The sequence below is a fragment of the Ctenocephalides felis genome, unplaced genomic scaffold (genome assembly GCF_003426905.1).
Source record: "Ctenocephalides felis isolate EL2017-DRISC unplaced genomic scaffold, ASM342690v1 CF-g0.4_SCAFFOLD_01886, whole genome shotgun sequence".
In the NCBI taxonomy this organism is placed as follows: domain Eukaryota; kingdom Metazoa; phylum Arthropoda; class Insecta; order Siphonaptera; family Pulicidae; genus Ctenocephalides; species Ctenocephalides felis.
In genome coordinates, this window is record NW_020538040.1 from 94,258,210 (window position 1) to 94,270,378 (window position 12,169).

Consider the following 12,169-nt stretch of genomic DNA (forward strand, 5'->3'; position numbering starts at 1 on the left):
AATTGTATGGAAAATTTTATAAGAGAATTAAAATAGTAACAGAAGTTGACCAAGCATAATTACTATTTATCGATCTTCTAAAACATGATTCGTTTTCTTTGAATCGTACATTTTACTGGTTTATAAAATTTCATAATGGCTTAATGGATTTCGTGACTTATTGATAAGTGTAACTAAAATGTCTATATATCATAATTTAAAAATGGAACCAGTTGTTTATTCATGGCGTGTCGCACTGATTACCGATGCCGATTCTACATAACTTCGAACGTGGGATAAATTCAACGAGACGAAATACTTCGATATATCAATACAATGAATCTCTTGCGCGCATTTACATTTGGTAATCTTTTCTATGTTGTTAAAATTGCGACATAACTTTTTTCATTTAGATTTCAAATGCAATGAAGCCAATTGGATACCGGTTAAATTGAGGATCATTGGGATCAGTCACAAGTACCGGTATATTTTCTTAACTTTCATTCGTTAAAATCAATTATTATTGACGAAATTCACTTTCAAAGTTTAAAAAATTGTTGATTATTATCGGTGTATGGTACTTTTGAGTATTTCAAGCAATTAAGTCATATTGAATGATTTATGTAACTTTATTTGCCAAATTTAATGTATTATTAGCACGAAAAACAACAAATTCCATGGTGCGTACTAAATATTAAGATCGAAGGCTAAGTACCATATTTCGAGCAAATTTGTGTGTTCGGGCTATAAAAATATCGAAGTAATGAAGGATAATAAATGTTGCATTTTTATAATTATTCTCCAATTACGGTCAACATTAATTGTAAATGATGGTAAATGTTTTTTGCAACAACGCTAATATTATGTTGTAAATGATATGCAATAACATCAATAAACTTACGTACGATACTTCTCTTTATATGTTGTTGACCTTAGGTTTTTTCATTTGAGATGATCTAAATAAACAAAAAGTGTGAACTGGTTCTTTTGTAGATCATCTGATTGTGAGATTTTTATATCACCACGTCGTGCGCTATTTTATATTTTGTCTAGAGGTCGAATGTTAAAGTATAATTGCACTTGCGGTATTTGCATTTGTTTTAAATATGCTAATTAAACTTTACTCAATCCAATTCATTACTCAATTCGTCTTATTAGTATAAATTGCCATTTCAAATTGCTCTTGAAAAATCTGCACACAATATGTTTGTATTCGACTATGGATCTCTTAACACATTTTACATTTTATTGATTTTTTTTTGAAAAATTAACTTAATAATGCAACATTATTAAGTTAATCTTACAATGTTGCGTTAATATCTTATTGTTAACATTGTATTTTACTTTCATAATTAATATTTCGGCGTTTGAGTGTACGCGATAAGATAAGATAATTAAAGTGATATAAATAAATAAATAAATATATATATATATATATATATATAAATTTTTTGTTGAAATATGTGAGATTAAATCTTCAGCAAAACCAATGCAAAATGTGAACTTCTAAAGCACATTTTTTAAAAAGATTACTCTATATATAAGCTTGATCTAGTATTTTGACAGAAATATTTATCAGCAGAGTTGGAATAACCATTTATTTAATTTATCTTTTGCAAAATTGTTTTCTTTGACTTAATTTACTTTTTTATTTACTATTTTTTCTTGTTTACGCCTTTGCCAGGGTAGGGGGTTAGTTGATCCAACTTAACAATAACAATACATTCAATAAACCAATTTAATAATGTATACTTAAAAAGAAACTCCGTAAGACTTGAGGTGACGTATGGTTATACATCTTTTTTTCTCTATTTTCAAATATTGTTGTTAAAAATTCTCAACTTAACTTTTGAGATAGTGGTGGTCGATCTTCTTACCCGTGGACCCTGATGCCCTGCACTTCTCTGTCGTGTCTTTTGAGATTAATGACAAATATTAAGCATTGCATTGTTTGCGCAAATATTTTTTTTAGTTCTAGAATGTATTTTTGTGCACAATTCGAGATTTATAAAACTTGGTAAACGTAATAATTTTTCCAGCGTTTATTAAATTATGAGTTTACATATTAGAATTATTTAGTAATGATTTCGCATAAATTAAGCTTCTTGGTAACATTTGTTTCTATTATATAACAAAAATTTTGCGCTTTTGCATCATTGTTAATATAAAAAACTATTTAGTCCTTTCAATATATAATTAAGAAAAAAGAAAAAAACACATTGGCATTTGTAAGGTAATTTAATTTAAATTCATTGATGCTTCCGTACAAAGTTTTTCGGAATTTCAACCGCTTCGCACCGGCATCACCACATGTTCTTTTTTATCGCAATCCAATAATAAGACAAACAAATACAATGTGACATTTCACAAGTTCGGAATGTCATGACGCGGACGTCGGTTTATAAATAAATTAGAGCAGATAAAGTATTTCGGCGCCCGTAGAAAAAACACAGAAGCGTTTGTTGCTCACCTTATTAATATACGCGATTGCATAATTGAGTCATTTGAATATGATATGGATCACTTATCCGATGGGCATAATAGAAGATCGGCTCGCGGGCGCTTGATCGACGGCCTTGACAATAATTCATCTCGTCTTGTGGGACGTCCTTGCTACGGACGTCGTGGGAGGACGGAACGACGCGCGATGGCTCAATCGTAGCCGAGCGCACGCGCAGGCACCCTGAGCGAAATGTCGTTTGTTCAACGGATTTTACGATTTCTTGTATACTGAAACGTTTTTCATTCTTGATGAAAAACGTCAATCTTAAATGAAGATTTAACCACTTTCTACCAATTTTCCACTCATTCAATCCATTTTTCAAAACTTCGAGCTCAGATGATTATGCATAAAGTTAATCCATTTGCCAAAACATTCTAAGATTTAATTTTAAACTAGTGGGGCGCATGGCATCGTGCCTTAAGGCAAATTGCTGGAACTTTCCGTACAAAAAATTATTTTTTTAAAAAAGATCAACATTTTTGAAAAAATTTTACTTTGAAAAAATTAGATTTTTGATAAACTATAAATTTTTGAAAAAAAACATTTTTTCCGAAAAAAGAATTTTTGAAAAAAAAATGTTTTCTTCATTTTGAAACATTTTAGAAGTTATGAATTTTTTTCAAAGCAATCGTACTGCTTTAAGTCATAGAGACGAAATATCGAAGCGCGTAAGCGCTACATAGCCGTCTAACGGATAGACATTGGTACGGAACCCATAGGAATGTAAACAAAATTTATACTTATTGTTAAAATCTCTATATAAAATTTGATCATTTAATGTGCATATGTCTAATGATCATTTTTGACCGCAAAATGGCATTTTTTTTTACTTTTTTTACTAGATGTCCGAAACCGCCAGACCTGCCTTCATAAAAATTTATCAGTTCTTTATCTTGTCAATAGAAGTAAAATGTTTTTTGAATTATTAAAATCGGACACTCCGTTCTCTTAAAAACTGAGTTACCGTTTGTGGAACTTTTTACCACGTATCTTCGAAACGGCTAGACCTGCCTATGCCAAAAACTAATCAGCACGTCTTCTTATCAACAGCAATCGAATGTTTTTTGAATAATTGAAATCGGTTGAACCGTGTTCTCGAAATCGTCGGCAAAAATTTGTATCCGCACGCACACACATACATCCATTTTTTCTAAGGTATGCCAAATTGTTCAGAAACCTCTGAAACGTAAAGATATATAAAAATAAAATTTTTCATTTTCGATTTTTTGCGATTACTATAACTTGCCCTACGGGAAGTTAATATACACAATAGTATTCAATAGAATATAATAATTTAATAAATGCTTAATTAAATGCGTCTAATTATTGTCTATTATTGTGTGTACAATTTGAGACTAGCCAGAAGTTTACAAATTCAAAATTTGCTTGATAAAGAACAATAAATAAATTAATTTTTTAAATACGGTTTGTTATAAGTAACTTAGTTTATGAAATTAATAATCATTAAAATAAATTATTAAAACTATCCCTTCATTGTATTTGTTATAAATTTTAAACATTTGGTTCCAACGTTTCAAGTAGTTTCATGCAATATCAGTTGCTTTATTGTGTTCTAATATAATTGAAATGTATTATTTGTTTAAAGTAAATAGTGAATAATAATATTGAATAATTAACTTCCCATAGGGTAAGTTCATAACAATCTAAAAAAAAACTAAAATGAAAATTTTTGCCTATCTTCACATTTCAAAGGTTTCTAAACAAATGGTACCCTTTAGAAAAAACTGATGTAAGTGTGTGTATGCGTGCGGATATAAATTTTTGTCAGCGATTTCGGGAACACAGATCAACCCAATTGAATGTTTCAAAAAAACATTCGATTCGTATTAATGAGAAGACGTGCTGATTAGCTTTTGGCAAAGGCAGGTCCAGCCGTTTTGAAGATACGGGACAAAAAGTGCAAAAAATGGTAATATGTTTCTGTGAGAACGGAGCGTCTAAATTAAAAAATTCAAAAAACTTGATAAATCTGATAAAAATTTTGTGAAGGCAGGTCCGGCGGTTTCGGAGATCCCATAAAAAAGGGAAACAAAATTGCCATTTGGCAAAATAGATTATGAGGCTTATGCACATCAAATTATCAAATATTTTATAGAGATTTCAAAAAGTACAAATTTTGTTTATAATTCTATGGGTTCCGTACCAATTGTTATCCTTTTAGGCTGCGACGCGTCGCTTACGCGCTTCGATATTCATTTTCTAAAACAGCTACGCAGCGTAATTGCTTTGAAAAAAAGTTCAACATTTTCAAAAAAAAAAAACAGAATATAAAAAAACACTTTTTTTTCAAAAAAGTCAATATTTTTTCAAAAATTTCAAAATCCTCAAAATTTGTTTTTTTTTTCAAAAATTTTCGAAAACGTTTTTGGTGTGGAAAATTTCAGCAATTTGCCTTAAGGCACGATACCATGCACCAGTAGTTTAATTTTTCATTTATTTTAATGTAGAAAGTACACGAACTTGCACAGCAAACACTTTCTGTTTCTTGGACATCAAAAATGCTAAATATTTCATATCAAGTTACAAAAATGCCAATTCATGGTCCGACCTGAATTGTTTTACTATCGTTTTAGAGAAATCAATAGGTTGTAATATTCAATAGTTCAACGCTTTGCAATTAGATAATTTTTTATTACAATCTGTAAACTGAGTTTTGAAACAAATATTGCTAAATGAGCAAAACGAACTTTCAATTGATATTGTGTAATATATTTAAAAATCTATCTATCAAAATAACACAAATCAATATGAAAATATTTATATATGGTAGGGCGGGGAACAAAGGTCTAATTTGACTTTGAGCAATTACATTGTGAAAACCAAACCAATTATATTACAGCAAATAACATATATCTGACTATATTCAGTAGGACTCCCTGCTAATTGTGAAAATAAGTTTTTTTTTGCTGTTTTTCAAAAATGTCACCTGTTTTTTTACCTCATAGGCGAGGTAAAAAGGAACGGCCATGTGTCAAACAGGACTGTCTTACTTTTAATTTGAAATGGGTTGTACAAAATAATAGCTACATTATTCAAGCAATTCAAAATATAAATTTTCTGGGTACATTTCTTACAGAGATAACATTTTTTATAACTTATCTGGTATATCGTCAGAAATATTCATCAGCAGAGTTGGAATAACTATTTATTTAATTGAACTCTTGTAAAATTGCTTTAATAATTTAATTTACTATTTTACTTACTATTGTTTACTGTTTACACCTTTGCCAGGGTAAAGGTTCAGTTAGTACTTTTTACAAAAAACGGTTGAATCTAGCTTCAAATTAACATTACTTCTTATAAAACAATTAAATATCGTACACTTAAAAATTATATTAAGATCTCGTAAACTAAACAACAGTGCAAACAAATAAAAAAAACTGACAAGAAAAGAAAATACTTTTGTCATAGATTTTCAAATATAGGCGTTTATCTCCTGATAGCGACGATTCAAGGCGATTGCTGATTACACATGTTTTATCTAAAATTCCTAACTTTAATTAGTTTTGAAATATTTTTGGTAGACCTTTTTACCTGCGAATCTTTAAGCCTCGCTCTACCTATATGAACATAGCGAACTCAGTTTTTCATACTTTTGTAACAATAGATGCTTCTATAGCTCCTTTCTAACGATCATAGTTTTATAAATTGCGTACGACAGAAATATACTAACTACTTTGTTACAAAGATACTGAAATCCGTTTAATGATATAACAATACCTCAATTATTTAAACAATATTTTTCTTAATAAAGTTACTGGGAATGATGTGCGCCTTCTCTCTTGCTCGAGCCATCCGGAAAGCCAAGACGCAGCGTTTGATGCGCCAAAATTGGCAGCAGCGCATGGGTCAAATAATTGGCATGCAGGCGACACCCTACACACAATTGCAGGAGAAACGCGGAGCAGAAGTAGCTCCAGTCACCTACGCACCCAGCGATCCCAGCGTGCTTTGAATAGACGGGACGGAGCAGATACAAATTGATAATAGAAATAAGTCAAAAACTTCGTGGTAAATGCACGTTTTAGGATAAGTATAGCATGGTTAATGATAGGCATGTGTAGTTAAGGTCAAAATTTAAATGTTATATATACATATATACATATATATATTTATATATATATATATATATATATATATATATTAGAGTGGCCCTTAATATGGATGTTTTCCAATTTTTTTGCTCCCAGGGGCTCAAATGCTTCCAAATTGATGAAATAATACTTATTTTATAAAATATATCGAATTTTTTATACAATTTTTTTATTTATGACCTAAGTAAGCATATACAATGTTGTTCTCAAAATTTTGATTCACTTGTCGCTAAGCTTATAAAACTTTATAAAATTCTAAAAAACGAGCGGAATTTTACCCATGTTATTTCCATAAGAAACGTTGGTTAATATTAAGACTTTAAAACTTTCTGATTTTTTTTTGTCAATTTGGAAGCATTTGAACCCCTGGAGTCAAAGAAATTCAAAAACATCTATATTAAGAACCACACTATATCATAAATTTCTTTATATATATTATTGCAGTATCTTTATAAAAATGCTTTATTTGATACCGTTACATATTGAAATTGGCAATTTAGAAATAGCTTTAGGACGTTTCGATCTTTAAACAAAGATTATTTTAATATAAATCTATCATGATTTCCTTCATATAAAATAAAGCAAAGTCTTTTTTATAAATTGTAAGTGTTAATATTTTATACGGTTATAAAAAGTGTATGATAATCGTACTTGAAAATCTACTTTGATAATGTCAACTTAAATAAGTTTGTAAATATTAAATACAACATATGTTTGTATTTTTGCATGTTTTATTGAACTTATATGAAATTTTATTGTATGTTAGAATTACTAAATATATATGTTTTACCCTACTACAGTAACATTCTCATATGGAATTGATATCAGATAATTTTCCTGAATAACATTAAGTGGTCTTATCTACCACAGGTTAGTCTCTGGCACGGTATATAATAGCCTGGTAGGATTCATATCAGGCAAATTATGATATGAAAATATATATATTAAAATATTTGTAGGTCTATAAAGCCTGAATTGGCACTTCGTTGCGGTATAATATTTATTATGCCATTTATTCCAATATTGAGTTAATATAAATTCGAGTTGAGGATTTTGTGACAGTTTAATATACCAAAATATAGTGATAGTTCAAAATTTGAATTATTGAACAATTATTGTTGTATACGTTTTGGTCCTACGGTATATAATTATCGTAGATAAAGCTTAAGGTCAATACAATCATTTATAAAAAATGAAATGATAAATTATATGGGTCATACTTTTACAAATCGCACGGATTTTGGGAAAAATAAAATGTGAGAACTTAGAATTGTTTAAAAAAATAATAAGGTATACATAAAATCATTTGACACTTTATAATTTCAATAATATAACTTTTGCAATAACAACCCTTAAATGTTTGAATCGACTGAAAAATTTTTTTTCTCTGCTACAAAATTCATTTTACAATTCGAAAGATTAAATAGTTTCGAGCGCGATCGCGCTTTTACGTAGGGGATCTAAAAATCTTGTACCCATTTGTCACTTTGGAATGCCCAATTTATTGTATTTTTCTTGAAAAATAATTTATATTTTTGTTTATGGGGATAAATGAATATATACAGTCAAAAAAAATTTATTGGGGAAGAACGGAGCTTAAAGGTCCGCGGATAAAAAGGTCCACTACCAATATCTCAAAAACGAGCGAAGTTAGAAATTTTTTAAAAATAATATTTGAAAATAGAGGGATTTTTAAGTTAGTTTCGACCATTTTTTTTTAATTATAGAAATATTTTTTTAATTAATTTATCTATTGTATGAGTGTTTTTACTAACTTAGATTTTTTATTTACTATTTTTTTCATTGTTCACACCTTTGCCAGTTTTAAGGTTTAGTTGGTCCTTTTTACTTCACATATAAGCTTTCATAGAGATAATTTAAAAATCCCTATACTTTGCGGATGATTTGCTCAATTTTCACGAACTTCTTCTGTGTTAAATTAATTATCTCCAGTGGTGCTAAGCAGATTCAGTTTTGGCTTTTTTTTACTATACTCGTATAACTTGAATGTAAAAAAATATTTTTTTTGCAATAGTGGGCTTTAGACGCTTGTACTAATTTTTCACTGTTGAATGCCCACCTTATTGTTCTTTGGTTGAAAAATATTTTATAATTTTCGGAGAATGAGCGGAGCTTAATGGTCCGCAGGTAAAAAGATCTACTAGCAATATCTCAAGTCAATGTTAGGAATTTTCTAACAAAAATATTTAAAAAAAGTAGAAAAGTTAAAATTTTAAGTTAGAATCAACAATTTTTTCTAATTATAAAAATGTTTTTTTAGCTATTTTTCTAAAAAAAAAATTTTTTCATTCTTTACCCTATAAGGTAAAAAGAGACAGCCATCGGGCGATAAAATCAAAGATAACACTAACTTGATCTGCTATTTCGTAAGAAATATTCATCAGCAGAGTATATGTAACATTTGTAATAATGTACCCTCGGATAACTTAGTTTTGCGTTATTATTTTGTAATACAGTAGAAACTCATTTAAATGGACTTAAGTTATAGGGATTTGCGATTATCCGGACTACCAACCGCGACCAATTTATACGTATGTTCATTCCCACAATTTTTGCATGATTAATGCTGCAGTTTAGTATATGTATGTAATGAAATCTAAGAAAATATGTATATGTACATACATAAGGAGGTGTTAATTTCTTAATAAACATTGATTTTCGTTGATATTTAGCTATGTTCATACATTCGATTATCCGGACATTTGATTATCTGAATGCCTATCGACAATAATTAGTCATGTTAATCGAGGCTTTACTGTACATACATATAACTATTATAATTATCGTCAACGCGATCTTCCCTATTCTGCATCATATTTATTTTGGATGAGGCTGATTTAATATTAGTGAATAATTAACATAATCTTGATATGAATTGTGAGTCAATAGTTTTGCAAGAGACGTTTCGTCGAACCGCACAATGGTATGTCATAGGTAATTGTATTTCCTATCCTATACAAACCAATTGTAATAAGTGAGTTCCACAATTGAGCCGTATCATCTGTTGGTGTGGCCCGAGTAGATCACGAAATAGTTTTTTTTTTCATGACTTTTTTTTTGTTTCGCTAAAAGCGATTACCGATTAGATATTTGGTGAGAACCGGGTCTGCCATCGAAGCCATCGAATTGCGATGATCTAATCAGTTTTATTAACGAAACTGAGAGTACATTCCTTTGAAAGCATTATTTTATTAACAGAAAAAAACAGAAGTCTGAAATCAACATATGTCTGAAGAAATATGTAGAACAAGAATATTTAGTTTTTTTAAACTATTATTTAAAGTTCAAAGCAGTTAAATCATTATTAAGAGATGATACTTAGAAAAACATTTCCATTTGAGGGCATGAAATTCTTTACTATTTTGATTACAATTCGTGTTTATTTTATAATGTGGCAATCGACAGAAGAAAACTAATAATATAAATTGTTTTAAATTTTAAAAGTCCGTGGAATTTAATTCTTACTAAATACAATATACTAAACTATAGTACGTATTATATGCTATAGCTCTATACATGAATGGCAAAGGATTAAATTACGCTTCAGGAAAAATTAGGAATGCATGTAAAAATTCAATTTTGGGCGCATAGATTATCTTAAAATTACCATACTATTATCAATTTTAATATAAATGTTATCACCATTATTTATTCACTTACGTTTTACAGGGCCAAGTAGGATTTTGCTATTAATTATTTCAAGCTTCGTCAAAATTTTAGAGGATTTTTATAAACTTGTATTTGAGTGATTGTACAAAAAGTCTTTTTGTTTTGTGTCATGTCTTTTTTTGCTAATTCTGGGTTCTTTTAGTCTTTTTGTTCATATTACAACATCTTATCGCATATGACTGATATAATTTTAATAATTTGTAATAGATTTTAGAAATTTCTCTACTTAGCAAATTTTTAATGGTGACGGTTTTGTTTTTCCCTCATATATAATACTTAACAATGATTAAAAAGAACAAATTATATATTTTTATAAAAGAATAAATTATATATATATATATAAATATATATATATATATATATATATATATATATATATATGTATATTTATACCGAATTTTTATTCTGATGAACGAATATGTGATTTAAAGACCGGATCGCCTTCGGCTATAATTAAAATAGTGAACTATAATTTTCGATATCTCTTAAGGCGTAATAATTAAGTCGTAATATATTCTTCAACACTTTAGGTGACGTTTATTATTATTATATTACGCAATATTATTATTAGAATATAATAAATTAAATGAATAAATAAATAAACAAACTAGTGGGTTGTATGGCATCGTGCCTTCAAGCAAATTGCTGGAACTTCCCGTACCGTAACGAAATTTTCGAGGAATATTGATTGTTTTCAAATAGATTATTATAAATATTGTAACATTGTCTAATATTTACAAAAATTATATAAACAGAATTGCAAAGTTGAAATTATTTGTTTAAAGTATATTAGAACTTTAGTCAGAATTAAAAATGAAATCTGAATTAGTTTCGATATACAAAAAAAAAAAATTTCGAAAAAAAAAATTTCGAAACAATATTTTTTTTCCAAAATCAATTATTTTGTTAAAACAACAGAAAGTTCTTTTGAGTCATTCAAATCAGACGCTTAGTTCTCTCAAAAACTGCCATTTTTTGCACATTTAGCTCTGTATCTTCGAAATGGCTGGGCCTGCCTTTGCCAAAAGCTGATAACCACTTCTTCCAATTATTGCCAATTGAATGTTTTTTAGATCATTGAAATCGGATGCTCCGTTCTCTTAAAAACTGTTTTTATTATTAACTTATTTATTTATTAACCGATTTTTATTTTCTGCACTTTTTGTTCTTTATCTCCTTAACTACTGGACCTGCCTTTGCCAAAAACTAATCAGCACATCTCCCTATCAATAGAAATCGAATGTTTTTTAAATCATTCAAATCGGTTGATCAGTTCGCCCGAAAACGTGGACGAAAAAATGCGGACATACAAAAAAAAACACGCACGTCCATATTTTCTGAGGTATGCCAATATGTTCAGAAACCTTCAAAACGTCGAGAAATACAAAAATTTTCATTACTATAACTACCCTACGGAAAGTTAATAATTAAATCGAGTGACAATACATAATTGTTTGCAAGTGCGATTTTTCCGTTTCATTTTGCTTTAATCGTAAGGTCAGATGTATTCGCTGTATGCATATACAAAATCAATATATTGTAATTATAATAAGTATAAAATTTAAGCGATACAGGTAAAATGATACTCGTATAGTGACGTATTTTTTCAAGTTCTGTTTGTGAATTTAAGAAGTTCTACAGTGCTCGACTGCTCGCACTATAGTAAGTATTGCAAATTACAACAGTTAATTTACTGTTATTCAACAAAAATAAATAAATGAATTAAATAATTGATCATCAACTGAATTTATGAAAGGATCAACGCATATAGTCGTACTTCTGTGGCATTGACCATCACATCTCAGCCGAAGATGGCTACATATAAATACTGCAGAAGATATCACTGGATTATCATTCACTTCGCAGTGTTCTAACAAGCAAC

The 12,169-nt window shown here is 29.0% G+C and overlaps 1 protein-coding gene across 1 annotated transcript in view; it reads left to right on the plus strand.

Annotated features, from left to right (window-relative positions):
* The window catches only part of LOC113377713 (tetraspanin-8-like), a 30,041-nt gene extending 23,391 nt beyond the window's left edge, over positions 1–6,650 (plus strand). The window contains exon 5 of the mRNA XM_026618120.1: positions 6,258–6,650. Coding sequence (XP_026473905.1) covers positions 6,258–6,458 — 201 coding nt within the window. The 3' untranslated portion in view covers positions 6,459–6,650. The remainder of the gene's footprint in view (positions 1–6,257) is intronic.
* Positions 6,651–12,169: the final 5,519 nt, after the last annotated feature.